Below are 27937 nucleotides of genomic sequence, written 5' to 3'. Positions count from 1 at the left end.
CATTCATGTGGATGACCTCACAGTTTTCGTTATTTAGGGTCATTGCCAATTTTCTCATCATACAGATATCTTTTCTAACTCGTTTTGCAATTTTTTTTTCATTTTCTGGTGACTTTATTAGTCGATAAACGACAGCGTCATCTTCAAACAACCTAATACGGCTGCTCAGATTGTCTCCCACATCATTTACATAGATAAAGAACAGCAAAGTGCCTATAACACTACCTTAGGGAACGGCAGAAATCACTTGTGTTTTACTCGATGACTTTCCGTCAATTACTACGAACTGTGACTTCTCCAACAGGAAATCGAAAATCCAGTCACATAACTGAGACAATATTCAATAAGTACGCAATTACACTACAAACTCCTAGTGTGGTACAGTTTTAATACCCTTTTGTAAATCTAGAAATACGGTATCAATTTGAAATCCCTTGTCAATAGCAGTCAACACTTCGTATGAGTAAAGAGCAAGTTGTGTTTCACAACAACGATGTTTTCTAAATTCGTGTTGTCTTTGTGTCAATTTCATGAAAGGCATGAAAAGGAAAGGCGAAGCAAATTTTGAATTTAAAATAAATTTCCAAGAAATCCCGAGAAGACTGCATCAAAACACATTCCACCGCACTTCACCAGTTATCCTCGTAAATATTTGGCGAAGTGATGCATTAAGCGTAGTTTGCTGTGTGTTGAGAGAGAACCTTTTATGTATGTAAACCAAGTTCTTTTTTCTATAGAAATTTTAAAACAACCATGTTACTGTAAAAATGTGGCTTTTATATCGTGTCCAAAATGCAGAGAAAATTACTGCTTCCGCTGCTTTTAGGATGAATATCACCCCAGCACGTGTAAAAAATCAACTGCAAAATAATTAAGGTATATAAACTTATATGCAAAGCTCCTGAAAATTTAGTTGCAATCCAAAATCTTCCTTTGCCTTTCCTTTTCATGCCTTTTATGAAACTATTAATAAATATAATATAATGAGCATCATTTCCGTTTATTTTCATTGTAAGTGACCTAAAAACACAGAATGAAAACAAATTTTTAAAAAGTTTGCGCACAGGGATTCCTCCCCACCAACCTCGGATTATTGTTCTGTACATTTACCACTGCACCAACCACTACCTGAAAACTATGCTAACATAAATGGCTCATGCCTCGTCCTACCAGCGCCAAAAATGCTATTTTTTTCTCGGCCATCTAGAACTCCTGCTTCTGCCACTTTCGTTTGTGGCCAAGGCGTTCATACACCATAAGTTTGATTGAAATCATAGATGTTAGCTATATGAACTGACGAAGACAGAGGAGAGAGGGAAATGGTAAAATATAGCAACAGATGAAAGGAGAAGAATGTATAGAAGACTAAATGATGGCCTAGGAAGAGAGACAGGGGAAGCAGAAGCGAAATGGATGAGGGGAAAATGTGAGTAAATAGAGTAGCTGAAGGATCAAGGTAAGTACAAATTGAAGTATAGGCAAGTTAAAAAGATAGCGTTTGGAGGAAACAAGAGAAATAAAAGTGGAATGATAACTGGCATAGGAACAGTATTCTAGTTCGTAATCAAAAAGACTTGTTGAACGGATGTTAAGAGTTCATAGAAAAACTATATGAGCCAAAAAAAGATAATGTTGAATATCTGTTTAAGATGAACAAGCAATTCATGAAGATAAAAAAAGGGTATCATTTAATGGAAGATGAAGCGAGAAGGGCTCCTAATGAAATGAGCTGACGAACTGCCAACATAAGTATTTAAGAGAACCGCCAGCATAATTATTTAAGAGTCTAGGAAGTAACGGAATGAAAGAGGTTACATTGTTCTGTAATGAATCGTATGAACATGGGGAGTGGGCAAAAGACCTGTTACGATGATGACGGTACCCATAAAGAAAAATAAAAACAAAATAAATGTGAACAATTCAGGACCATCAGCATAATACTACATGCAGTGTAAGTGTTTCTGAGTGTACTGAAAAGGAAATTGTACGCAAAAATAGAGAGCTGAATAGATGAACAACAACATCGTTTCAGAAGAGAACTGAGAGACGCAACACGGTTATTAACATCAACAGGAGAGAGAAAAAAACACAGACGTTTCGTTTACCTGTCTATCTATACCCACTTGGAAAAAGCGTTTAATAGAATACACTGGGACAATAGTCTACAAATTTTAAGAGAAAAAAAAATAAGTTGGAGAGAGAGCAGCCCAATTATGAACCTACACATGGAGCAGAAAGTCAAGGCACAAATTGTAGAAGAGATAACAAATGAAAGTCTAGTAGGCAGAGGGATAAGACTAGGATTCCGTATTTCTCCCACCAAGTTCACTAAATATTCGGAGAAATTTTAAGGCAATGTTTCTAAGAGAATAAGGGTATACTTTCGGTGAGAAAATGACTGAATGTACACTCCTGGAAATGGAAAGAAGAACACATTGACACCGGTGTGTCAGACCCACCATACTTGCTCCGGACACAGCGAGAGGGCTGTACAAGCAATGATCACACGCACGGCACAGCGGACACACCAGGAACCGCGGTGTTGGCCGTCGAATGGCGCTAGCTGCGCAGCATTTGTGCACCGCCGCCGTCAGTGTCAGCCAGTTTGCCGTGGAATACGGAGCTCCATCGCAGTCTTTAACACTGGTAGCATGCCGCGACAGCGTGGACGTGAACCGTATGTGCAGTTGACGGACTTTGAGCGAGGGCGTATAGTGGGCATGCGGGAGGCCGGGTGGACGTACCGCCGAATTGCTCAACACGTGGGGCGTGAGGTCTCCACAGTACATCGATGTTGTCGCCAGTGGTCGGCGGAAGGTGCACGTGCCCGTCGACCTGGGACCGGACCGCAGCGACGCACGGATGCACGCCAAGACCGTAGGATCCTACGCAGTGCCGTAGGGGACCGCACCCCCACTTCCCAGCAAATTAGGGACACTGTTGCTCCTGGGGTATCGGCGAGGACCATTCGCAACCGTCTCCATGAAGCTGGGCTACGGTCCCGCACACCGTTAGGCCGTCTTCCGCTCACGCCCCAACATCGTGCAGCCCGCCTCCAGTGGTGTCGCGACAGGCGTGAATGGAGGGACGAATGGAGACGTGCCGTCTTCAGCGATGAGAGTCGCTTCTGCCTTGGTGCCAATGATGGTCGTATGCGTGTTTGGCGCCGTGCAGGTGAGCGCCACAATCAGGACTGCATACGACCGAGGCACACAGGGCCAACACCCGGCATCATGGTGTGGGGAGCGATCTCCTACACTGGCCGTACACCACTGGTGATCGTCGAGGGGACACTGAATAGTGCACGGCACATCCAAACCGTCATCGAACCCATCGTTCTACCATTCCTAGACCGGCAAGGGAACTTGCTGTTCCAACAGGACAATGCACGTCCGCATGTATCCCGTGCCACCCAACGTGCTCTAGAAGGTGTAAGTCAACTACCCTGGCCAGCAAGATCTCCGGATCTGTCCCCCATTGAGCATGTTTGGGACTGGATGAAGCGTCGTCTCACGCGGTCTGCACGTCCAGCACGAACGCTGGTCCAACTGAGGCGCCAGGTGGAAATGGCATGGCAAGCCGTTCCACAGGACTACATCCAGCATCTCTACGATCGTCTCCATGGGAGAATAGCAGCCTGCATTGCTGCGAAAGGTGGATATACACTGTACTAGTGCCGACATTGTGCATGCTCTGTTGCCTGTGTCTATGTGCCTGTGGTTCTGTCAGTGTGATCATGTGATGTATCTGACCCCAGGAATGTGTCAATAAAGTTTCCCCTTCCTGGGACAATGAATTCACGGTGTTCTTATTTCAATTTCCAGGAGTGTATAAAATTCACTGAACATTTGGTGCTTTCCTCTGAGGATGAAATCACAATAAACAAAATGGTAGAAGACCTGAGTGCAACATGCTACGTGTATGGGACAAGAATCAACAGCAAAACAAAAACCAAGAATAAGGGCGTGGAAACAGAAGAAAATATGACGACCTTAACATCAGAAAAGAAACCAAATGAACAAGTAAAAATTTCAAATACTTAGACACCTTAATAGAGGAGGATATGACATACATCCGAGAATTTAAAAGCAGAATTCCAATGGCTTCAACAGCAGGAAGCCACTATGAGGAAAACTAAGCAGACAACAGTGGAAAAAAATTAAAATTTTAGACGGGAGTGTAGTTTTGTAAGGCACATATACGTGTACATTGAGGAAGGAAGATGAGAGATTGGAGGCCTTCAAAATATGGGTATTGAGGAGAACAAATAGGACAGAAAGATACAAGATTGTGGAAATTTTAAGATGTGTTGCTGAAAACAGACAAATATTACATATGTTTTAAAGAGATAAAGGAAGCGACAGATGCTTTAAAGAGGATGATGAAAGGGACAAAAATAAGGAAGAAAAGACACTAGTTGGTAGGTAAGGTGAAAGCGCAAAACGGTTATGTAGTGACAAAATGAATACCAGAACACCGAAAAAGGTGGAGAGCCAATAAATGTAAAGAATTACTTAACAAGCGTAGCGGTAAAATAAGTATCTATGCAGACTGTGGGCAACAAATGATGATGAAACATCTGTGTGGTTACTAACATCTCTAATGTGGGGGGCATTCGAGGAACTCGAAAATTCCATAAAACTGGAGCTGAGCCAATAGATTCACACAATAGCATCATCACCAAAACCTCAAGAAAGTCCGTTAGAAGATAACGCGTTAATAAGAGTACTAACAGTTTTACGTCTCTCGCCCATATGTTTCGGATTGGATTAATATGTAGAGAGAAATGGAAGAGGTAGGATGTATCACATGTTCCCGTAAATCACTATTGTTGTTCCATGTGTGTGTCAAAGAAGCGCCAGAGCAGGAAAAATTCGCACACACGGCAAAGACTTTCTTGGTAAATTAAAAAAAAAATTCGATTTAAACTGAAAAACATACACACAGGTGTGAGGTGCAGAAACTACGCTAAAAGTAACTAGCTAAACACGAAACTAGGGAAGCAGCACCAAGCAAAATGACAGAACTCTTTAGTTCTTCTCCAAAAGAAATCTGCTTGTGTCAACGGTAGCAGAAAACTCAGAAAACGTTTTGAAGCTGTATATTTGGGCAGCAACACTATCTGGATGTGAAGCGTGGCAAAATTTTGAAGTGGAATCAGGAGGAATTAGAAAACATTGTGCAGTAGAAAGGCGTTAGAAACTATTGGTTGCTGAATGACTAAATGACCAGATGTTAAAGAACAGGCCAACAATGAAGTCATGAAATCAGTGATAAACATCGTACTAGGAGAGCGAATAGTCATTAGGACATGTTTACAATATCAATAAGTAAATTATACTGACAAGAGATACAGTAATGTAAGCAAAAAATTACAAGAACAGCAAACATCGAAAACTATATCACTGTTTTCCAAAAGAATTTGGATGTGTCATATATAGGAGCTAGATCCCTGCAATTTCTTTCCTTCCTGACTTAACAGAGAGTCATAGGCGATGTATATAATTAAATATCATAAATATCGGTGCACAATTTCAGAGCACGAGATTAAAAAAGTTATGTGCTGAGAGTTCGCTAGTTCATGAGCGAGATCAATTCATAACTCTAAAGATCAGTGGCAGTGAGTCTTTTGACGTACCTCTTTTAGCTTGACAGTCAGGGTCTTGATCTGCTTCTTGTACTCCTCTACTCGCTGGTTGGCCTGAAAGGGAAACAGGAACTGTGAGCTTTCTTTTTTTTCCAAAACATACTGCAGAACAAATGTCTGGCTGTCGCGCAACATCGATAAGAACATTGCTACACTGTTGGACACCTACCTTCTCCTCTGATACTTCCAGAGATTTCAAGCTGTTACCGACGACCTTCAACTCTTCCTCAAGCTCCATGATCTTGCTGAAAAGGAATAAATGTCCAAATTAAAAGTATTATCGAAAATAGTTAAACTACCACATTGATTTATTAATTTAACCAGATGTCTACAGCTACTGATTCGTACTGTGCTTAAGGACGTACAAAAACTGTGATTGTAGCTTGTTCATAACACCGCATTAATTTGCTTACGTGCTCTAAATGAATCACATGAGAAACAGTTTTGTTGTCAATTAGTATTGCTCCTCCGTAGACAATGTATTATTTTTCTTTAGGAGATGACTTGATGGGAAATTACGTTCTAACCACAGATGTGAAACAGATAGCATGCAGAGACAGATTTAGTTGGGTTATTTCGTTGGTTCACATTCCTGGCCCCACAATTCTTTATGATATTTCAGTTAACCAATGTTGAACTAACCGAGCACTTATTAATGCAAAAGATGAATCGACTACCTAGCTGAAGAAAACAGTAATTACCGAACCTATTATAACCACCTAACCTTTTTTTTTAACTGGAGGAGATTTGGAAACTGATCCTCTCATTAGTTCTAAATAGAGAAACAAGTAACAGTCACCATCCACCTATTGGGAAAGTGCAAAAATCAGTGTACACGTCAAAAAAGAAGGACGTAAGTGTAACTGTTTCTACAGTCATTGCAGGCGACATTAGAAAGAAATTACTGTTCCGTAAAAGGACCAAGTACTATCGGTATGGAATAACTTAATTACATGCCTTATAAAGCACTAAATGAAACTAATTTCTTTGTGTCAGAAGTAAAGTCACACTGCTATAGATATCAAAATGTGTAATACAAAATTATAGGCAAGCACGTAAACTTATTGTGCTGATATATACGTTGAATGATTTCCCAGATACAAGGAGTGATTCGCTGCTCTTTTCATCAGCATGTTCATGAACTGTCATGGGAGACTAAAACATTTAACTAACATCTGAAAACACCCCACAGCAGAGCGAAAAGTGTGAAGATGTAGAAAATTAAGAGTGACAAACGTGAATAACACGCGTCGTGAAAACAAATTCCAGATGCCGTTGCACTAGAACTATAACTCAATATAAAATATTTTACATAAACGCCAATGTCGACGCTGGCAGAAAATTAATGAAACAGTAGCAAAAAGTAAGTACCTACAGAGGGGTAAGTGTCAACATTAGCAGGGACTGTATCAGATGATAATTCAAATATATTCATTTAATATCATTAAATTCGTGCTAGTTCAGAGTAATGAGTGAAATATTGTCAAAGTAAACTGGCTTATGCCGAAAGTCACACAAAACTTATGAGTTACAATGGCAATTGTTGAACCTTATCTTATAAGACTCTGCTAATGGAATATTCTCAAAAGATGAACTACATGAAATAGGACAGTTCAAGTAAAAGAAATAAAGCATGACATCATGGCTTTCTTGGTATCTTAAAAATGTTAATGTGCTGGACGTGATTCTAAGCTTAGTATCTATTTCATAATCACTTCAATAAGCCTGTGACATATAAGGTTCACAATAATATTGATTTAATTTGTATTATTCGTCTTCATTTATCGTTGAGTTTGTATGTATTTGTTCCTGATATTTGTTGTTTCCTGGAGCGGACTAATGACAGTGAAAATCAAAGTATTAGCCAGTACTTGAGCGTTAAGTCTCAACGTGTCGGTTCAGAACTTACGCATCTCCGGACTTGACTCGGTCCTCAGCCACTTCCAGCTCGTCTTCAACGAAGGCCAGCTTGCGTGACACCTGAGAACACCAATTACACTAATGACGCTCTATACCGAGGCAAGAAATATTAACAAAACTCAGGAAAAATATAAACCCCTTGACACATAAAAATCAAACTGTACGAACAAAGAGGTAAATGGTTGAAACTTCCTGGCAGCTTAAAACCGTGTGGCGGACCGAGACTCGAACTCGGGACCTTTGCCTTTCGTGGGCAAGTGCTCCATTCTTTCAAGAGTGTTAGTTCTGCAAGGTTTTCAGGAGAGCTTCTGTAAAGTTTGGAAGATAGGAGACGAGGTACTGGCAGAAGTAAAGTTGTAAGGACGGTGCGTGAGTCGTGCTTGGGTAGCTCAGTTGGTAGAGCACTTGCCCGCGAAAGGCAAAAATCCCGAGTTCGAGTATCAGTCCAGCACGCAGTTTTAATCTGCCAGGAAGTTTCATATCAGCGCATACTCTGGTGCAGAGTGAAAATCTCATTCAGGTAAACGGTTGTAGGATGCAAAAAAATAGTAGAAAACTGGGTCTATACGATGATACGATGTGCCAAACCAGTTTTAGGAATCTTTTAGTTTGATCTTAGCGTCAGTTGTGATGGTTAGCAGTCATGGGAAGGCTTACGTTTGCATTCGCCTCTTTGACGTCATTGCTAATTGCGACAGCTATTTTTACCTACCTAATGGTATTCATTACCTATTTCCCCGCATTTTGGCACCCCCACAGTGCCTGTCACTCGAATATTTTCTTAATAGCACTATGTTCATAATTTAGACCCTCGCGAGTCATCTTTTTACTTCTAATTATGGTAGCGCAATTCGTATGAATCGAACATGACCTTCCTTTTTCTTTTTTTCTAAGAGATAGACTGAAGTTTTTGACTTCTTTAATTGCACGAATTAGAGATGTAGATAATATAGTGTTAAGTAAGAACGTAAAACGAAAATATGGGGTCAAGTTACTTTCGTAATTGATTTTAAAAATATCAGTTCAAGACAAAAAAATGGGAACGAAGAATTAACCGAACTGAGCCTACCACCTCGTCGGCAGAAAATATGCCAAAACCAAGTTACAGTGGCTAACAGTCAACGTTCCTCGTGAAATGAAACTACAGTACTCATGTCCAGGATGAGTAACAAATCCATCGAAAAAATCTCGGAGACTATTCAGGGGAACCTTGGTCTCTGGTGGATCATTGCTTAGCAATTTCATTTCGTTTCATTTTTTCCCAGCATTTAATTTCACATAGTCCTTGACAAAAAATATGCGCAACAGTGCAGCGTCGACGTACGTGCTGTGTATCTTGTTCGAAAATTGTCTCATCCCATTCACTCACAGTACTTACTGCTGACAACATTAATGCCTGCTTTTATTCTTCGCTCTCAAGTTTGCATTTAGCACCATTCGGTTCTGTCTCGGGTTTGTCTGTTTTTCGGGAGTGTTAGTTGTACGTCAACAGTGATACCCAGCGATATAGGTAGGTCTGCTGATCTGCATCTTGTGTTTGGGTCCAATGAATGCAATATGACAGCGGCGCAATGATGCTATGCTGAACTGTCCTTGCAACGACTACAACCTTATCAGAGTGCTTTTGCATCTGTGCCTGAGAGCCTCCGAGAACCCGGATCCTTCTGGATCAGAGTGAAAGCATATTACAGGCTTTTTCTCTGATGGTAAGGTGTCTTCTCAGAAATAAACGTAATTGAAATAAAAAAACGTGTAATTCATAACTCCGTTATTACTCTGTAACAAACAACAGGCGATCACGCCTCCTTTATGACAAAATATCTGTGACTAATCTCCGAAATTTTAACGGTGAGGTTCGGATTCCATTATGTATAAGAATCAGTTAGTTTTGCACTGTCTTGTGCTTCCGGGAAAGTTTCAGCGGCGTTATAGTGTTCTACCCAGAACGCGAAACATTGCACTTAGCATGTAGGAAAACAACAGTGGAAAGCTTCTCAATACTGACCAGTCATTCAGCTAATGGTGACAAGCTCTGTAGGCACGTCGTATAAATGTCTACAACAAAGTAAAAACCTCGCTTTTCCCCAGCACGTTACTAAAATTTAAAATCTAAAGGTTGGTATTGGTAGTCATTGGCCTGACTGAGACACTTTTGCACGTCGTAAAACTGGACAACACATTCCAATCTGGATCATAAAATCTTCACTTTTTCGAAGACAATCTAGAAATTCAACTTTTTCTAATGGAGTTGTTACACTCTACCAGGTTATGTTCATCAGAACAACAATGGAATCATTAACACAGTTCGTGTTGAAAAGTTTTGAAGAGCCGTGGGGTAATTTTTTGCTAGTAAATAAACATTTTAAATTAGTTGCGAATGCCAGATAAAGTACTAACAATGTATTGCTGCTTTCCAAATAAAATTTACATTATCTATCCCAGAGTTATTGAACGAAGTATAATTGAAACTGCTGCGGAAGAAAGTGCTAACCCACACGAGCGTCACTTTGACCTACTGCATGTGATATGTTGGTTAAATTCTAAGACAAGAACATAGACACAGTATGGCAAACTGTTTCTTCAGGAAGCTCATTTATCTTCACCACCGCAGTTAACTTTTTGTCCAGAACAAACTAAAAGATGTATCAATCAACTGTTGTTTAACTATCAGTGTCACAGTAACCAGCAATGTTTGCCTTTCTTGCAACTTAATTCGCCACGACAATATGAACAGCAGGACGTATTTTTTATATATATAAAGAACCTTCTACTTTTCTGTTCTGTAATCCACTTCCTTTCGTCAAGACTTGTTCTGACACGTGTGACAGTTTACTATTTCAGTAAACATTATGTTATTAAAAATGTAACAAGCACGCCTTCATGGTAGCTGGGCTAATGCAAGTAGCTTTCTTGCTGGAAATGATAGTAAACGAACGGAAGCACAAGGAAAATGATCACGGTTATTCAGTCAACCGCCTTGGTTTCAAAAATGGCTCTGAGCACTATGGGACTTGACAGCTGTGGTCATCAGTCCCCTAGAACTTAGAACTACTTAAACCTAACTAACCTAAGGACATCACACACATCCATGCCCGAGGCAGGATTCGAACCTGCGACCGTAGCTGTCGCGCGGTTCCGGACTGCGCGCCTAGGACCGCGAGACCACCGCGGTCGGCCGCCTTGGTTTGAAGGATTGTGTGAGGCCAATGTACACCAACAAAATGAAGGTGGAAATGATGGTGATGGTTTGTGGATGAGGGCGCTAAGCGGTAAGGTCATCAGAGTCCTCAAGATGGAAATGCTGCTCATTTAAGGAGAACATAAGTTAGCAGAACAGTAACTGCAATAATGTTCTTATTTACAACTTGGGGAAAAGGTCCCCACTCAACATCCGCACCAACGTAGGTCGCTGCATATATTCATAAACTGACAGCCAAAACATTATGACCTCTACCCACCGCGAAGTTGGATGCCTCCAGGTGGTGTTGCGGACATCTTATCCGGTAATAAAAGTATGTAAGCGGAGCAGACACGGAGGGGGGCATCACCCTACCGAAGATGTGGGATGCAAATGGGGAAATCCATTGAGATAAGCGACTTTGACAAAGGTCAGATTCTTATTACGCATAGCCTGTGAACGCGCATCTCGAAAGCGGTGAAGCTGGTCGAATGTTCAGCGCTACTGTCATTAGCATCTACAGAAAGAGGTAGAAGGACAACGAAACTACCATTAGGTGCTAAATGGTTGGACGTCCACGACTCTTCACAGAACGTAATGTTCGGAGGCTTGTCTGCAAAGTAGGACAGTTGGTGATCTGTGGCATCTCTGCCGAAAGAGCAAAATATGGCGCATACGCAAGTGTTTCGGAGCATATCCTGCAGCGTACGTTGTTGAACATGTATCTCCGCAGCAGACCGCCCCTACGTGTTCACATTTTGACCCAATGACATTGTAATTACTATTGAAGTGGACACGGGACCATAGGGATTCGACCGTCGGTCAATGGAAATATGTCGGCTCTTCGGGTGAATCACATTTTTGCTCCACTAGTTCGATGGTCGTCTATACAGACGCCGTCATCGAGGCTAACGGCGGCTCGAAACGTGCAGTGCGCCACCGAAACAGACTGGTGGGAGCAGTATCGCTACGGGAGACAGTCTCTTGCGCTTGCATGAGACACTTTGACAGCCGCGAACCACCTGCATCCCTTCGCGCTTGACGTTTTCCCCGACAGCGATGTCATCTTTCAGCATTATACTTGTTAGTGTCTCGGAGCCAGAACCGTGCTACAGTGGTTTCAGAAACATTATAGTGAACTCACGTTGATGTTTCGACCACCTAATTCGCCTGATGTAAATCCCATGGAACTCATCTGGGTGACCATCGGGTGCCCACATCGTGTATACAAATCAGCTGCCCACTATTTACGGGAATTACATGATCTGTCGTTGACATTTAATGTCACATACCTCCATAAATCTACCAACAAATTGTCGTATCCCTTATATGCAGATCAGTGATGTATTTTGTTCCAGACACGGACAAACAAGCTCTTAACTATGTGGTCATAATGTTTTAGTTCACCAGTGTACATTCAATTGAAGACGGGTGACGGTGGAATTACCGGCGTGCGTTTTCCTTATGTTTCCCTTTATATACTGTAACTCTAGCAAGTGGACGAGTCAGGCTACCCCAAGTAACTGCACTTTGTGCTAGTAAGGGAGAGTCAAAGTCAATTTTGTGTTAAATTATTAATAACGTCATGTTTACGTGAATAGTGTCACGTTACAGAACATATCTTAAGGAGAGGTAATGGGTTATCAAATAAAAGGTATAGGACGCTATATAAGTAAATATCCTGCTGTTCGTATCTTCGTAATGAACAAATACACTACCGGCCATTAAAATTGCTACACCACGAAGATGACGTGCTACAGACGCTAAATTGAAACGACAGGAAGAAGATGCTGTGATATGCAAATGATTAGCTTTTCAGAGCATCCACACAAGGTTGGCGCCGGTGGCGACACCTACAACTTGCTAACATCAGGAAAATTTCCAACCGATTTCTCATACACATACAGCAGTTGCCGCCGTGCATCGTGAAACGTTGTTCTGATGCCTCGTATAAGGAGGAGAAATGCGTACCATCACGTTTCCGACTTCGATAAAGGTCGGATTGTAGCCTACCGCGATTGCGGTTTATCGTATCGCAACATTGCTACTCATGTTGGTCGAGATCCAATGACTGTTAGCAGAATATGGAATCGGTGGCTACATGAGGGTAATATAGAACGCCGTGCTGGATCCCAACGGCTTCGTATCACTAGCAGTCGAGATGACAGGCATCTTATCCGCATGGCTGTAACGGATCGTGCAGCCACGTCTCGATCCCTGAGTCAACAGATGAGGACGTTTGCAAGAGAACAACCATCTGCACGAATAGTTCGACGACGTTTGCAGCAGCATGGACTATCTGCTCGGAGACCATGGCTGCGGTTACCCTTGACGCTGCATCACAGACAGGAGCGCATGCGATGGTGTACTCAACGACGAACCTGGGTGCACGAATGGCAAAACGTCATTTTTTCGGATGAATACAGGTTCTGTTTACAGCATCATGACGGTCGCATCCGTGTTTGGCGACATCGCGGTGAACGCACGTTAGAAGCGTGTATTCGTCATCGCCATACTGGCGTATCACCCGACGTGATGGGATGGGGTGCCATTGGTTACACGTCTCGGTCACCTCTTGTTCGCTCTGACGGCACTTTGAACAGTGGACGTTACATCGACCCCTAGCTCTACCCTTCATTCGATCCTTGCGAAACCCTAGATTTAAGGAGGATAATGCACGACCGCATGTTGCAGGTCCTGTACGGTTCTTTCTGGATACAGTAAATGTTCGACTGCTGCCCTGGTCAGCACATTCTCTAGATCTCTCACCAACTGAAAACGTCTGGTCAATGGTGGCCGAGCAACTGGCTCGTCACGATACGCCAGTGACTACTCTTGATGAACTGTGGTATCGTGTTGACGCTGCATGGGCAGTTGTACCTGTACACGCCACCTAAGCTCTGTTTGACTCAATGCCCAGGCGTATCAATGCCGTTATTACGGCCAGAGGTGGTTGTTCCGGGTACTGATTTCTCAGGATCTATGCACTCAAATTGGGTGAAAATGTAATCACATGTCAGTTCTAGTATAATATATTTGTCCAATGAATACTCGTTTATCAACTGCATTTCTTCTTGGTGTAGCAATTTTAATGGGCAGTAGTGTATGTAAGAAAAGTAATCATGCTGGTTTATTTCCTCTGGTAGCTGAACAACGTATGCTTGTTATGCTTTTTATTTTGGTTTGGACAAGAAGTAATTTGGGTTTTGATGGTAAATGGCGCACCCTGTGGAGTACAAATGGAACTACTTGCTACCAGCACTTGGGGCACTTGAAAACACAGCAGATAATGTGATCAGACCAGTCATTGCGAAATCAAGAACTGGCACTTCCTTGCGCCAACCCCTCCATTAGTAGGCTGTTGGGTGCGCAACGTGAGAGGGCGAGGCGTGCCACTCGTCTGACGCACCTCGTCGGACTTTCCGTCGGCGTCCTCAGCGAGCAGTCGGGCCTCCTTGAGCTGGTTGGTCAGCTGGTCCATGCGCTCCTCGTCCTGCAAGCTGCGGTTCTCCAGCACTTTGCACATTCTGTGGACACAGTGCACCGCTCACTTAGCACATATCATCACACTTTTCTCTACGTTCTTAATTGAAGAGTTCAATGTAAAACATTCTAAGCGCCATTTTTTCACAAAACAAGTTTGCAGTGCTATTGTGATCTCAGCATGTTGTTACATGTCCCTAGACTTCAACCTGGCGCCACACCAGGGAGTAAGTCTCTCATATATACGTTAGTAGATGGCGCATGGTATTTGTGCCAGGCTGTATTTCCAGGCTGGATTTCCAAGATACGAAAACTGGAGTTTGTTAATAACTGTTCTGCCAGTTGAAAACATAATGCTGTGTTTCTGTACTTGTGTTAACTTAGATAAAACGTAGTATGTCACTATTTATGGCGTTTGGAAGAACACTTCCTTCCGTTTTGTCGAAAACTGACAGTTTTGAGACCGTCACTATATAAGGAATACGATTGCTCCAAAGAAGGAAACAGCAAACAGCCACTGACAGTGATGCTAGTTGTTTACTCAAATAACCCCGTTAACAGTTTCGAACCGAGGGATTCAGCCTCAGATGGCTGCTCACTTGTATATTAATTTGATGTTGTTTACATTAGTGGTTGGGAAAGAACAACCATCAAGTAATGTAAACAGCAGCAAACGTAATATAAACCGGAATAGCAGTCTGAAGAAAGTCAGTTCGGAACCAGTAACAAAGCTATTTGTGTGAATAAATGCCTGTATCAACAATAGATGAATGCTGTTCTCTTTTCTTTTTGCAAGAATAAATTTGTAAAAAATTTCTTTATGGCAGTTACACCCAGATACTTTCCTGGTATGGCACTTAGAGCGTTCTTAATAAAGTAGTTATTTTCTAATGTGTCTCATTATTTTTTGCAGTGATGCGGTGAGCAGCATAATTCTGTGGTATCATAATACCTTCTCAGTTTTTTTGGATGCAAATCAGTTATATACAAACAGATATAGATTTTTTTTCATTCTCCTGACAAATGTCAGATTTGGCACTTAGAACGTCTCCATGTCCACTCTTCAATTAGTTTCGTTATGAGGTACGGTAGGAACTTACTAAGCAAAGCTACTTGGATATGGAACAAGTTACTCAATGCTGTTTAGAAAATTTATAAACAGAAGAAACTAAAGAAATAATAAAGGACGATAGACATATTTTGAGACAGTATACGAATAAATAACACATTATGAAGCAAATAAGGGAAAGAAGGAGTGTAGAATTAGGAAAGGTTTCAACTCCTTGTTATATTTGAAGAGTCTCTTTTTCAGTTCTGCTGGGAGCCTATTAAAAGTGAAACCTGCTGAACAAACGCACACCTCCTTGTACAATCCACAATACTGTTTTATAGGGAAAATCGATTTTCGTCAAGTGTTCACCGAATGAATGTTGCTGTTTCTTCTAAAGAAGTTACCATTATCAAAAATAAATATTATGATGGACTGACGGAGTTAGAATTTCAAGACTCTTGGCCTACATGAATTTCGCGAAACGACACCGCAGATTTGCCTGATCGCTCTTTTCTAGGTTAAGAGTATTTTTGGTGATTTCACGGAGTTGCCTTAAAATGTGATAGCACCGGAGGCAGTAGAGTGGAAACAGATAAAGTAAACAAGCCTTCATATGTCAGTGTCAGAGATAGTGGAGAATATTCTTATAGTGAACGAATAACAATAGCACTGCCACCATGGACTTCCTCGGCATACAGCATCAGCCGACAAAGAGGCGAAACGTAGCACCTCTAAAAACATTCCGACCTCAATATACCAGCTACTTAAAATGTAACTCGCTTCAGACTCCAACATTTTGAAAAGCAATTTCTAATCCGTATTGTCAGCGCATAATTTCCAAATATTGGAGTCTGAAGGCAGTTACAACTCACGGAGTCAGTGCACTCATCAACAATAGATAATCGGAAGTCTAAATGTGTTTAGGGCTATTTGTTGACACACTATGTGTGGGAACTACACAGATGATACAGGCTATTGTAGCTGATTCTGCCGCGAGGAGTGGTTGCGCGGTTTGAGGGGCCATGCCACGGATTGCGCGGCCCCTCCCACCGGAGGTTCGAATCCTCCCTCGGGCATGGGTGTGTGTGTTGTTCTTAGCGTAAGTTAGTTTAAGTAGTGTATAAGTCTAGGGGCCGATGACCCAGCAGTTTGGTCCTTAGAAATTCACACACATTTGAATATTTTTGAGCTGATTCACACGGAGGTCATGCAGAATTTGAAGCTTTTCGACACCGGGACATTCTAGCTTAGAGAACATGCAGTATCGAGCAATATCTGCGGGAAAAACATTGACAGTGAGAACAAGAAAGAGAGGAAAACTGAAGGAAATGAAAATGTGTTTGTTTGGTGTAAAGTTGGAAATGACAGTGTAAAGTAACATCGTCAGAAGATGCAATAATTTGTTATCGGCAGTGATCATGATTATGCAGGAACACTAAGCTACTAAATTTTATAAAATAGGCTCATCCTCACGTCGATTTTTGCTGCCAGGATAGTGAAGTGTTTCATATCACGTAGCTAACGACAAAGGAAGACTGAAACTAGAAAACCAAAAGTAACTCGACGTGAATATGTGCGGATTTTTCTTGAGTTAAGTAGATGTGCGTCCAGGAATTTATGTCCAGATGAGAGCAGGACAGGAGAGTAACTAAAAAAAATCCACTAAATATGGCGTTCATAATTCTGCTAGTTATTCTGCTTGCAGTGAGGCGTAGCGGTTAGAGCCGGTGGCTGCTGTGCTGAGGGTGGCCATTTATCGTTACTGGAAGGTTCTCGAAATTTTTTACGTTTGAAATGTCTGTATATTCTGGAATACCTGTAAAGCCCCAAACTCTGATTCTTTAAATAGACAAAATCCCATCTATAAAAGAGCTTGAAACATCTGATTACCTTACTAATGAGTTAAGGTCTTAAATATATGACGATAAGAACGTAAGCGAGGAAAAGTTTAGAAAAGATTGGAAATTATATTTAAAGTTTGTTGGAAGTCGTTAAGTGCTCTCATTATCAAACACCGGATGGGTACAGTCTGCGTAATTTTAGTTCCTTTTTAAGCAAAAGCTAGTTTTTTCACGCATCTGCGTGTTTATGACGTCATATCTCCCGAATTATATGCAGTACAATGATATAATTTTACAAGTACATTTAGTAGCTCATTTGGAAACTGTCTACTAAAAGTGTTGTGACTAGGGTCAATAGTAAAGAAGTAATAAATTAAAATCTCATGCCTGGTGCTGAAGTTTTACTGGACGAACCGCGAAAATGCAGTAAGTAATATACTTTTTTCGTTTCACCATTTAGTGGGCCCGGGGTGGGGGGGGGGGGGGGGGCGCAATCCAGAAGAAGTTTGAAATTATACAAGGTGTTTCAAAATCACACGGACAAACTTCCAGAGGATGCAGAAGGTGTCTTTAGGAACAAACTGAGGATAGGAACAAGTGTCCGAAAACATATCATCGAACTACACTACAGAGAGCCGAAGCTATAAGCGTCGGCGCCGGTATATGTATGTATGTACAGCGTTATTCCATGATGATGTTACAAACTTTCAGGGATGATGGAGAAGGATAAATGTACCAATTTGAGTTACGGGACCGCCGTCCGGAAACGAACAAGTGGAATGTTATAAGTGAAAATAGTTCTGATACCTCTGCTAGTGCGATACTGTGCCGGTGTTGTTTTTGCTAAGACTGCTGCTTAGGCACTTTCAGAGGTGATAGTGTGGACCAAAACATGAAAAAAAGGCCAGTAAACACGGCAGTGCATACCTGAGGAACTAAGAGTATTTGTTCATCTTTGCTACTGTGAAACACATCTCCTCTACTGAACAAGTGCTCATAGCTTTTAGCGTATGCATTTTAGAGTCCATGTTTACTGGACTTTTTTTCTTGTTTTGGTCCATACTGCCACCTCTGCGAGTTGCTTATCCTACAAGCTTAGCAGCAACAGTACCCGTACACGTATTGCAGAACGATTTTCGCTTATAGCTTTCGACTCGTTCGTTTCCGGACGAGGGTGCCTTAACTCAAATTAGTGCATCTATAGTTCACCATCATCCCTGACAGTTATTCATATCATCACGCTGTATATACACACACACTATGTGATCAAAAATATCTGGACACAACCAAAAACATACTTTTTCATATTAGGTGCAATGTGCTGCCACCTACAACCAGGTATTCCATATCAGCGATCTCAGTACTCATTAGACGTCGGGAAAGAGCAGAATGGGGTGCTCCGTGGAACTCACGGACTTCGAACGCGGTTAGGTGATTGGGTGTCACTGGTGTCATACGTCTGTACGCGAGATTTCCACACTCCTAAGCTAAACGTGAAGGGATACGTACAGCACAAAAGCGTGCAGGCCGACCTCGTCTGTTGACAGACACTTGAAGAGGGTTGTAATGTGTAGTAGGCAGACATCTATCCAGAGTATCACACAGGAATTCCATACTGCATCAAAATCCACTGCAAGTACTATGACAGTTAGGCGGGAGGTGAGAAAACTTGGATTTCATGGTCGAGCGGCTGCCCGTAAGTCACACACCACGCCGGTAAAAGCAAAATGATGCTTCGCTTGGCGTAAGGAACGTAAACATTGGATTATTGAACAGTGGAAAAACGTTGTGTGGAGTGACAAATCACGGTACACAATAAGGCGATCCGATGGCAGGGTATGGGTATGGCAAATGCCTGGTGAACGTCATCTACCAGCGGGTGTAGTGCCAACAGTAAAATTCGGGGCGGTGGCGCTATGGTGTGGTCGTGTTTTTCATGGAGGGGGCTTGCACCTCTTGTTGTTTTGCGTGGCACTATCACATCACAGGCCTGTATTGATGTTTTAAGCACCTTATGGCTTCCCACTGTTGAAGAGCAATTCGGGGAAGGAGATTGCATCTTTCAACACGATCGAGCACCTGTCCATAATGCACGGCCTGTGGCGGAGTGGTTACACGACAATGGCATCCTGCACAGAGTCCTGACCTGAATCCTATAGAACACCACTGGGATGTTTTGGAATTCCGGCTTCGTGCCAGGCCTCACCGACCGACATCGATACCTCTCCTCAGTGCAGCACTCCGTGAAGAATGGGCTGCCATTCCCCAAGAAACCTTCCAGCAGCTTATTGAACGTATACCTGCGAGAATGGAAGCTGTCATCAAGGCTAAGGGTGGGCCAACACCGTACTGAATTCCAGCATTACCGATGGAGGACGTTCAAGGACTTGTAAGTCTTCTTCAGCCAGGTGTCCGGATACTTTTGATCACATAGTGTACATATACAGGCGCCGGAGCCTATAATTTCGACAGTCTGCAGCGTCGTTGGATGACGTTTCCAGATACGGGTTGCTCAAGACACCTTCTACAACGGTCCAAACTTTATCGCAGTAGTTTTGAAACACACTCTATATAAAGTTTGTTGTTAAGTCGCTAATGCTCTCATTCTCAAATGCTGGATAAATACAATCAGCGTGATTTACGCTGCTTCAAAACATTTACACAGTTTCTAACTTAATTATTTGTCTTAATGTGTTAAACCTTTAAAATAAGATTAAATTTCTTAATGAGAGGATGAAGACTAGTTTTAAATTCCGTCAGTAATTATATGAATTACTGAAAACTATTTTTTTTTTTTTGTAGTCTTTGGAAGTCGTTAGATAGGCAACCCGCTGCTGAGATCATGAACGATCAACCGTGAACAGGGTTAGTCGTTTAGTGATATAGATTCTACGTTTTTATAAATCATTCTCCGTCCCGGAGTTCAGTTCTGTTCTGGTTGTACATTGGTGTTCCTCGAAAATCTTCTTTCGGTGCTAAGTTTTGTACTTCATTAATGACACTGATTTCCAATTCGGACTTGATTGTGTTTACGACGTGACAATATAAATAACAACGTAACTGCAAATAAATTTTAAATTGCACCAAAAAAGCTGAGTTTGAAATTCTAAAACAAACGTATTATTATTGGACATAATTTTTTATGCCCTCCGGGATAACACCATATAGTATTCACCGGTATTTGGCACATAAATTCGCGCTCGTTGTGTTTTTCAACGTACTGCTCTGGAAAGCCATGCACTTCTCTATCAGCAGCCCGCCGCTCTTTAATGGAGCGTCATGGCACTGTGAGTGGCTGCTTTCAATCCGTTCTCTCTCGTCGCAGATAATTTCGTCGCGTGAACCGATTGCCCCTGCGCTCTTCTATTTTGCACTCCGGATATAGCGTCACTTTCGCAGCCCGGAGGGACTAGATAACCAGCGATATGCATGGAGCCAAAAATACCGCCTCACTCAGCCAGGAAATGTCAATTTTGCCTTGCCAAAAGTGTTCCAACGACCGTACAGCTTACGCGTTTCATGAACTTTCCCCCTATCATTATTTTTTTCGTGCTATTAACGAACTGAACTGAGAGTATAACTTTATCAAAGTGTTGAGTAACATATTCTGGAAATAAACCATCCCTACAGAGGTACAGGGGTAGTCATAAAGTTGTAATTATCACCTCGAAAAATGAATCTGCGACTACGAAATCTGGTGAAGTCAGTCCTGTACACATCCGCCATTCAAAGTGACATAATTTAGCCAAGGATGGGTAAGGTGGCGGAGACGTTGATTGTAGAACTTCTCACACTGGCCATTTAGCTCGCTGTAAATGAAGTTACACAGTAAATCTACAACACGATAGGCCACAGACAAGTGGAATACGTTTTCCATCCAAGCACTTACGAAGTTTTCGCAAAATAGATGCGGTGTCATAATGGTAAGTTGGACAAGTCTTACAAGAATTGTAAGGTGGCAACAATGATGCAGCCATATTGTTCAGAGCATCTCGCATTTTCATGCATGAAACGTGGAGGGGAAAAATCTGCAAATATTTTATTTGTTGCATCCACCCTCAACCGTCACTTCAAACACACAGAGATCCGTAGACCAGCATGCCTGGACAACCGCAAAATTATGCACAGAAGCGGCGGATTCGTGATTCTATATTATTAGCAGAGGCTTCGTAGTAACGCCATTTACAATAAACGTAACCATATCTGATGACGTTAGTGACACCGGCAGTCCCCAGACTGGTGGCCACTCACCGCTTGGACTCCTCAGCGGCCTCTGACGCCTCGGCCAGCTTGGTGGAGGCGGTGGCGAGTCGCTCCTCTGACCTCTCGAGGTCCTCCTCAATCAGCTGCAGCTTCCTGTTCAGGGCGGCCATCTCGCTCTCCGCCTGTCGAACACACGCACACCCAGCACCTCAAGTTACACTTCCAGCCACTTTGTGTATCGTTTCACATTTAATTTCAGAGACATTTCGTAAATATTTCGCAGCGGGATTTTTGCTGAGAATGCAACGAATATATGCCTTCTGGCTACTGCGATTGTCGAGATTCTGTTCTCGTTTTACAGCAAATTTTCAGACATCGAGTGAAACAAAACGAGGACAGATACTCAGCCATCACAGCAACACATATTTACTCATACAGGGTGCCCCAGAAACTTTGCAACGAACTTCGATCGGTTGTAGAGGGTGCCTTGAGGAACAAATCGAGGATAGGAACCTGTGTCTGGAAACACCGTCCAGAAGGGGGGCAAGTTCCTTCGCGTACTCTGTGTAAAATCGAACTGGTATCCCATCAGGTCCAGCAGCCTTTCCTCTTTTGAGCGATTTTAATTGTTTCTTTATGCCTCTGTCGTCTATTTAGATATCTACCATTTTGTCATCTGTGCGCCAATCTAGAGAAGGAACTACAGTGCAGTCTTCCTTTGTGAAACAGCTTTGGAAATAGACATTTAGTATTTTGGCCTTTAGTCTGTCATCCTCTGTTTCAGTACCAGTTTGCTCACAGAGTTTCTGGACATTTTGTTTTGATCCACCTACCGCTTTGACATAAGACCAAAATTTCTTAGGATTTTCTGCCAAATCAGTACACAGAACTTTACTTTCGAATTCATTGAACGCCTCTCGCATAGCCCTCCTCACACCGTCGAAGCCACAGCCGCAGGCAACTGCCATAAGGCCGCCCTTTCGGCAGCAAATGTGACTTTGACGGAGCGTAGGTGGAAGTCTCGCAATGCTGTTTGTTAGTGATCGCGGCTAATTGTTACTGTCGCCAGTGGAGAAAATGGAGCTAGCTGCGTAGAAAGACCTTATCTCTTGTGAATGAGTTGCTCTGTTGCTTCTGTGGATGTTGGTTTCCAACACGGGTTTCGATCCCCAGTTCTTTTTTTTTTTTTTTTTCCTGGAACTCTGTACGGACAGCAGATGAAAACGTTTGCCTGAAATCGTCATCCACCAATGCAACAGAGCATCGCGTTCGTATGATACAAGGTCTGTCAATGCAGCAGACAGTTCAATCTTCTCTGCTGCCGGTCGTGGCAATCAAGCGTGATCAATGAATAATAAACAGTATTACAAAGCGTTCGGCCTACGGTCCGTCAGCGTACAAAATCACGTTTACTGCCGAAAGGGTGGCCTAATGGGAGACGCTGGTGCCTATAACTTCGACGCTCTGTAGCGTCATTGGACGACATTGGACGACATTTCCGGAACAGGTTCCTGTCCTCTATTTGTTCCTCAAGAAATCCTCTACAACCCCCAATGTTTGACGAAACATTTCCGGTACACCCTGTATATATATTCCATTTATATAGGGTGGTCCATTGATAGTGACCGGGCCAAATATCTCACGAAATAAGCATCAAACGAAAAAACTACAAAGAAAGAAACTCGTCTAGCTTAAAGGGGGAAACCAGATGGCGCTATGGTTGGCCCGCTGGATGGCGCTGCCATAGTGAAACGGATATCAACTGCGTTTTTTTTTTAATAGGAACCCCCATTTTTATTACATATTCGTGTAGTACGTAAAGAAATATGAATGTTTTAGTTGATCACTTTTTTCGCTTTGTGATAGATGGCGCTGTAATAGTCACAAACGTATAAGTACGTGGTATCACGTAACATTCCGCCAGTGCGGACGGTATTTGCTTCGTGATACATTACCCGTGTTAAAATGGGCCGTTTATCAATTGCGGAAAAGGTCTATATCGTGTTGATGTATGGCTATTGTGATCACAATGCCCAACGGGCGTGTGCTATGTGTGCTGCTCGGTATCCTGGACGACATCATCCAAGTGTCCGGGCCGCTCGCCGGATAGTTACGTTATTTAAGGAAACAGGAAGTGTTTAGCCACATGTGAAACGTCAACCACGACCTGCAACAAATGATGATGCGCAAGTAGGTGTTTTAGCTGCTGTCGCGGCTAATTCGCACATCAGTAGCAGACAAATTGCGCGAGAATCGGGAATCTCAAAAACCTAGGTGTTGAGAATGCTACATCAACATCGATTGCACTCGTACCATATTTCTATGCACCAGGAATTGCATGGCGACGACTTTGAACGTCGTGTACAGTTCTGCCACTGGGCACAAGAGAAATTACGGGACGATGACAGATTTTTTGCACGCGTTCTGTTTAGCGACGAAGCGTCATTCACCAAAAGCGGTAACGTAAACCGGCATAATATGCACTATTGGACAACGGAAAATCCACGATGGCTGTGACAAGTGGAACATCAGCGACCTTGGCGGGTTAATGTATGGTGTGACATCATGGGAGGAATGCTAATTGGCCCCCATTTTATCGATAGCAATCTACATGGTGCAATGTATGCTGATATCCTACGCAATGTTCTACCGACGTTAATACAAGATGTTTCACTGCATGGCAGAATGGCGATGTACTTCCAACATGATGGATGTCCGGCATATAGCTCGCGTGCGGTTGATGCGGTATCTAATAGCATATTTCATGACAGGTGGATTGGTCGTCGAAGCACCATACCATGACCCGCACGTTCACCGGATCTGACGTCCCCGGATTTCTTTCTGTGGGGAAAGTTGAAGGATATTTGCTATCGCGATCTACCAACAACGCCTGACAACATGCGTAAGCGCATTGTCAATTCATGTACAAACATTACAGAAGGCGAACTGCTCGCTGTTGAGAGGAATGTCGTTACACGTAGTGCCAAATGCATTGAGGTTGACGGACATCAGTTTGAGTATTTATTGCATTAATGTGGTATTTACAGGTAACCACGCTGTAAGAGTATCCGTTCTCGGAAATGATAAGTTCAGAAAGGTACATGTATCCAATTGGAACAACCGAAATAAAATGTTCAAACGTACCTACGTTCTGTATTTCAATTTAAAAGACCTACCTGTTACCAACTATTCGTCTAAAATTGTGAACCATATGTTTTTGACTATTACAGCGCCATCTATCACGAAGCGAAAAAAGTGATCCATCTAAAACATTCATATTTCTTTACGAACTACACGAATGTGTAATCTATCTAAAAAAAACGCAGCGCCATCTAGCGGGTCAACCATAGCGCTATCTGGTTTCCCCCTTCAAGCTAGACAAGTTTCGTTCTTTGTAGTTTTTTCGTTTGACGCTTATTTCGTGAGATATTTGGCCCAGTCACGATCAATGGACCACCCTGTATATAAGGGTAGCATACGGTCCGAAAATAATGGCCACTATCATAATTTGACGGCAAATTACTGTTAACTTACTTGCATTAACAATATTCCGTCAGTTCTTGTTGGAATATTTTATTAGTTACGAATTAAAAAAAATACATGAGACTGATCTAATATTGTGCACTGTTTATTACTTTACCAACCAGTTTTCAGCCGTTACGCCATCAACTTGTTTGGGGGTTACCAATGACGCCAGCAGGTACTCACGTTCTGCAGTGTCTTCTCCTTCTCCTCGAGGTCCTTGTTGGCCTGCTCCAGCTTGTTCTTGGTGTTCACCAGGTCCTCCTCCACCTGGGTCAGCTTCTTCTTCAGCTCCTGCACCTCCTCATTCACCTAGGACACAACACACCGTCTTTTAGTGGCAGAACTAGAAATCTGCAAGACAGTATTATACCGCAACTTATACGTCGGAGAAATGCTTTTACAAATTTAGAATAGGTTTTTACAATGTTCACTGAAATACATACTTTGGGATTCGGAACACTGTTGCTTTAATCTTCAGTCCGAAGATTGGTTCATGCATCTCTACGAGCTATTCTGTCCTGTGCAACTTCTCATCCCTGCATAGGTATTACAACATACATCCACCTGAAAGTGCTTAGCGTACCCAAGCTTTGGTCTCATTCTATAATTTATTCCTTATCCCTTCTCCCCTCCCCACAACACTATTCTTAGTCACCAAACTGACGATTCTTCGATGCCTGAGGAGGTGTCCTATTCACTTCTTTAGCTCAGGCTGTGCCCCAGTTCAGTTATGTTCAAACTCATACTTACACGATCTACCTATCTAATCTTCAACATTCTTCAATAAAACCACATTTAATAAACTTCTATTCTCTTCTTGTATGACCTACTTCTCGTCCACTGTCACTTCCTTACAAGGCTATACTCCATATAAATACCTTAAAAAAGGGCTTCCAGACATTAAATTTTTTTGTTCTCTTCAATTTTATCTGTTTTTTTTTTTTTGTTCAATTGAGCCTCCAGCATAGTATACGTCACATAACGACAGCATTATAAAGAAGGGCCAGAACAGCTGCAGTGTATTTACCGACCTTTATTTCTGTATTGGCTTTCATTGACATTTTCAAGTAACTTGCGACTTGCGAATATAATGTTCAGAAGGCCATTCATGTACATACGAGACCCATTGCACATTTGATGGATTACACATTGGTACTTATGTCTAGGTGAACGTAACGTCCATATTACATCGATAGTAGACTGTCACGTAATTGTCACTGCTCGGCCACCCCGGCCGGCTGTGTGTGTGTGTGTGTGTGTGTGTGTGTGTGTGTGTGTTTGGGACGGAGGGAGGGGTGGTCAGCAATAAAAAGTTTCGTAAAGGTCTGAGATCGTGTAAAGTTTGTTGGAAGTCTCTCAGCGCTCCATTCTCACATACTAGATGAATTTCGTGTGGATAATTTGGCTGCCGTGAGTTACGCCGCCTGAAGGCTTACGTACAAATTCTAATTGTAGTACTTGTCTTGCTGTGTCAAACGGTAAACTACTCTCAATAAGTACACTATGAAAGCTTCTTGAATTTATAAATTCGGTCAATAGTTACATGAAGTAATCAAAATCAATTTGGAAACCGTTAGATAGGCATCTTGAATTGGTACCGTGCGTCATTAGCCGATTAGTAGTACACAATATCATATAAACGCTGTTAGCTATAAACTTGACAGCCATTGTTAAAAAAATGAATGTTTTGTGATTCCTCAAGAGGTCTTGCTTTAGACAGAAGTTGACTGCTGTTCCGTTAGCAGCTTTCTGCAGCTACTGTTACGCCTTTGCGGTTGGAGCCACAGCCACATTGGGATAGGCACCTTGTCTGCGCGAGCATTGGCGTCCTTAGCCTGCTGCTCGCAGGTGTCTGCCTTGTCCATGGCATTGTCCTTCTCCAGCTTCATCGCCTGCATCTTCTTCTTGATCGCGTCCATGGTGGCGGCTGTTCTTTTCTTCTCTGCTCACGGGAAAAATTAGTCCACACTGCAACAAACCAAACAAGCAACCGCCAGTAAGGCAAATGTAAACATGCTTCATTTCATACTTGTAACTACGATGTGCGACAGTCATTCGACTACGTGTAAATATATTTCATTTTCAGCACTTTAAGTATTTTCAAAGCAATTTCTCTTACACTAGAAAGATCTGTCTCGTGCGTTTATAGCATGAAAGAAACACTTTAATTGATGCACAGTTGTTAAACCTCTTTATAAGAAAACCGCTAAGAAAGACTGAATTAATAATCGCTCAGTTTCCTTACTGCATCTTTTTCCAAAATATTTGAATAAATAACATACTCAGGAGTAGTCTCACATTCTAAACAGAAACAATTACTTAGCACATGAGAGTTTGGATTCCAGAAGGTTTCAAGAATATGAAAGCTATTTATACATTCACTCATCAAATTTGTAGGCCTTAAATAATAACATGTGGGTAGTTGGTGTCTTTTGAGATCTTTTCAAGACGTTTGATTGCATGGATTGTGTCACTCTCTCAAAATACAGCAGTGGTTTGAGTCATGACAAATAGAATGCAAAATGTTGTGCTCAATAATTCAAACAATGCTAGAAGCAGAGCAAATTTAGTGACTGGGGAGAAATCACGCAGCGACTACCACAAGGTTCAATTATGGGCCCACTCCTATTCCCTTTATATATGATCGAGCTTCCACTTAACATTCATCAAGCAGAAATGGTACGTCTTGCAGACGATACTAGTGCTATTATAAATCCCGTTAGGGAGAAAGCAATAGAAGGGATTTTAATGAAGTTTTTCAACGAATTCTTAAGTGGTTCTCTTAAAATGGACTCTTCTTAAATTTTGAAGAACCTCACTATATGTAGATCTCTACAACAAATACAATAACACCAAAAATTAACGCAGCAAATGACCAGAAGTCAGTAAACAGGGTAGAATGTTCCAAATCTTTGGGTGTGTATTGACAAAAAGTTGAAGTCCAAGAAGCATATTACCGAATTGTTCAAACAATTAATTCCCGCAACGTTTTTTCTTCGCGTAATTCCTACTCTCGGAAACAAACGAATTAACCTCCTGACATATTCTGTAACTCATTAACGTCTTACGGAATAGTTCATAAGTTAGAA

At 42.1% G+C, this 27937-nt stretch overlaps 1 protein-coding gene across 2 annotated transcripts in view; it reads right to left on the bottom strand.

The window, feature by feature from the left end:
- LOC124709146 (tropomyosin-1) overlaps positions 1-27937 on the bottom strand; it is a 100672-nt gene that overhangs the window by 38049 nt on the left and 34686 nt on the right. For both annotated transcript variants that reach the window (XR_007005392.1, XM_047240818.1), the window contains exons 2-8: positions 26654-26816; positions 25032-25157; positions 21372-21505; positions 14155-14272; positions 7557-7627; positions 5817-5892; positions 5639-5701 (exon numbers count right to left, since the gene is read on the bottom strand). Coding sequence is in view for 1 of the 2 variants with exons in the window: in XM_047240818.1 (XP_047096774.1) it covers positions 5639-5701; positions 5817-5892; positions 7557-7627; positions 14155-14272; positions 21372-21505; positions 25032-25157; positions 26654-26767 (702 nt within the window). In the remaining variant the exon portion in view is untranslated. The remainder of the gene's footprint in view (positions 1-5638; positions 5702-5816; positions 5893-7556; positions 7628-14154; positions 14273-21371; positions 21506-25031; positions 25158-26653; positions 26817-27937) is intronic.

The sequence above is a fragment of the Schistocerca piceifrons genome, chromosome 7 (genome assembly GCF_021461385.2).
Source record: "Schistocerca piceifrons isolate TAMUIC-IGC-003096 chromosome 7, iqSchPice1.1, whole genome shotgun sequence".
Classification (NCBI taxonomy): Eukaryota; Metazoa; Arthropoda; class Insecta; order Orthoptera; family Acrididae; genus Schistocerca; species Schistocerca piceifrons.
Note: the sequence above shows the minus strand (reverse complement) of the source record. Positions and strands in the feature narration are given on the sequence as shown.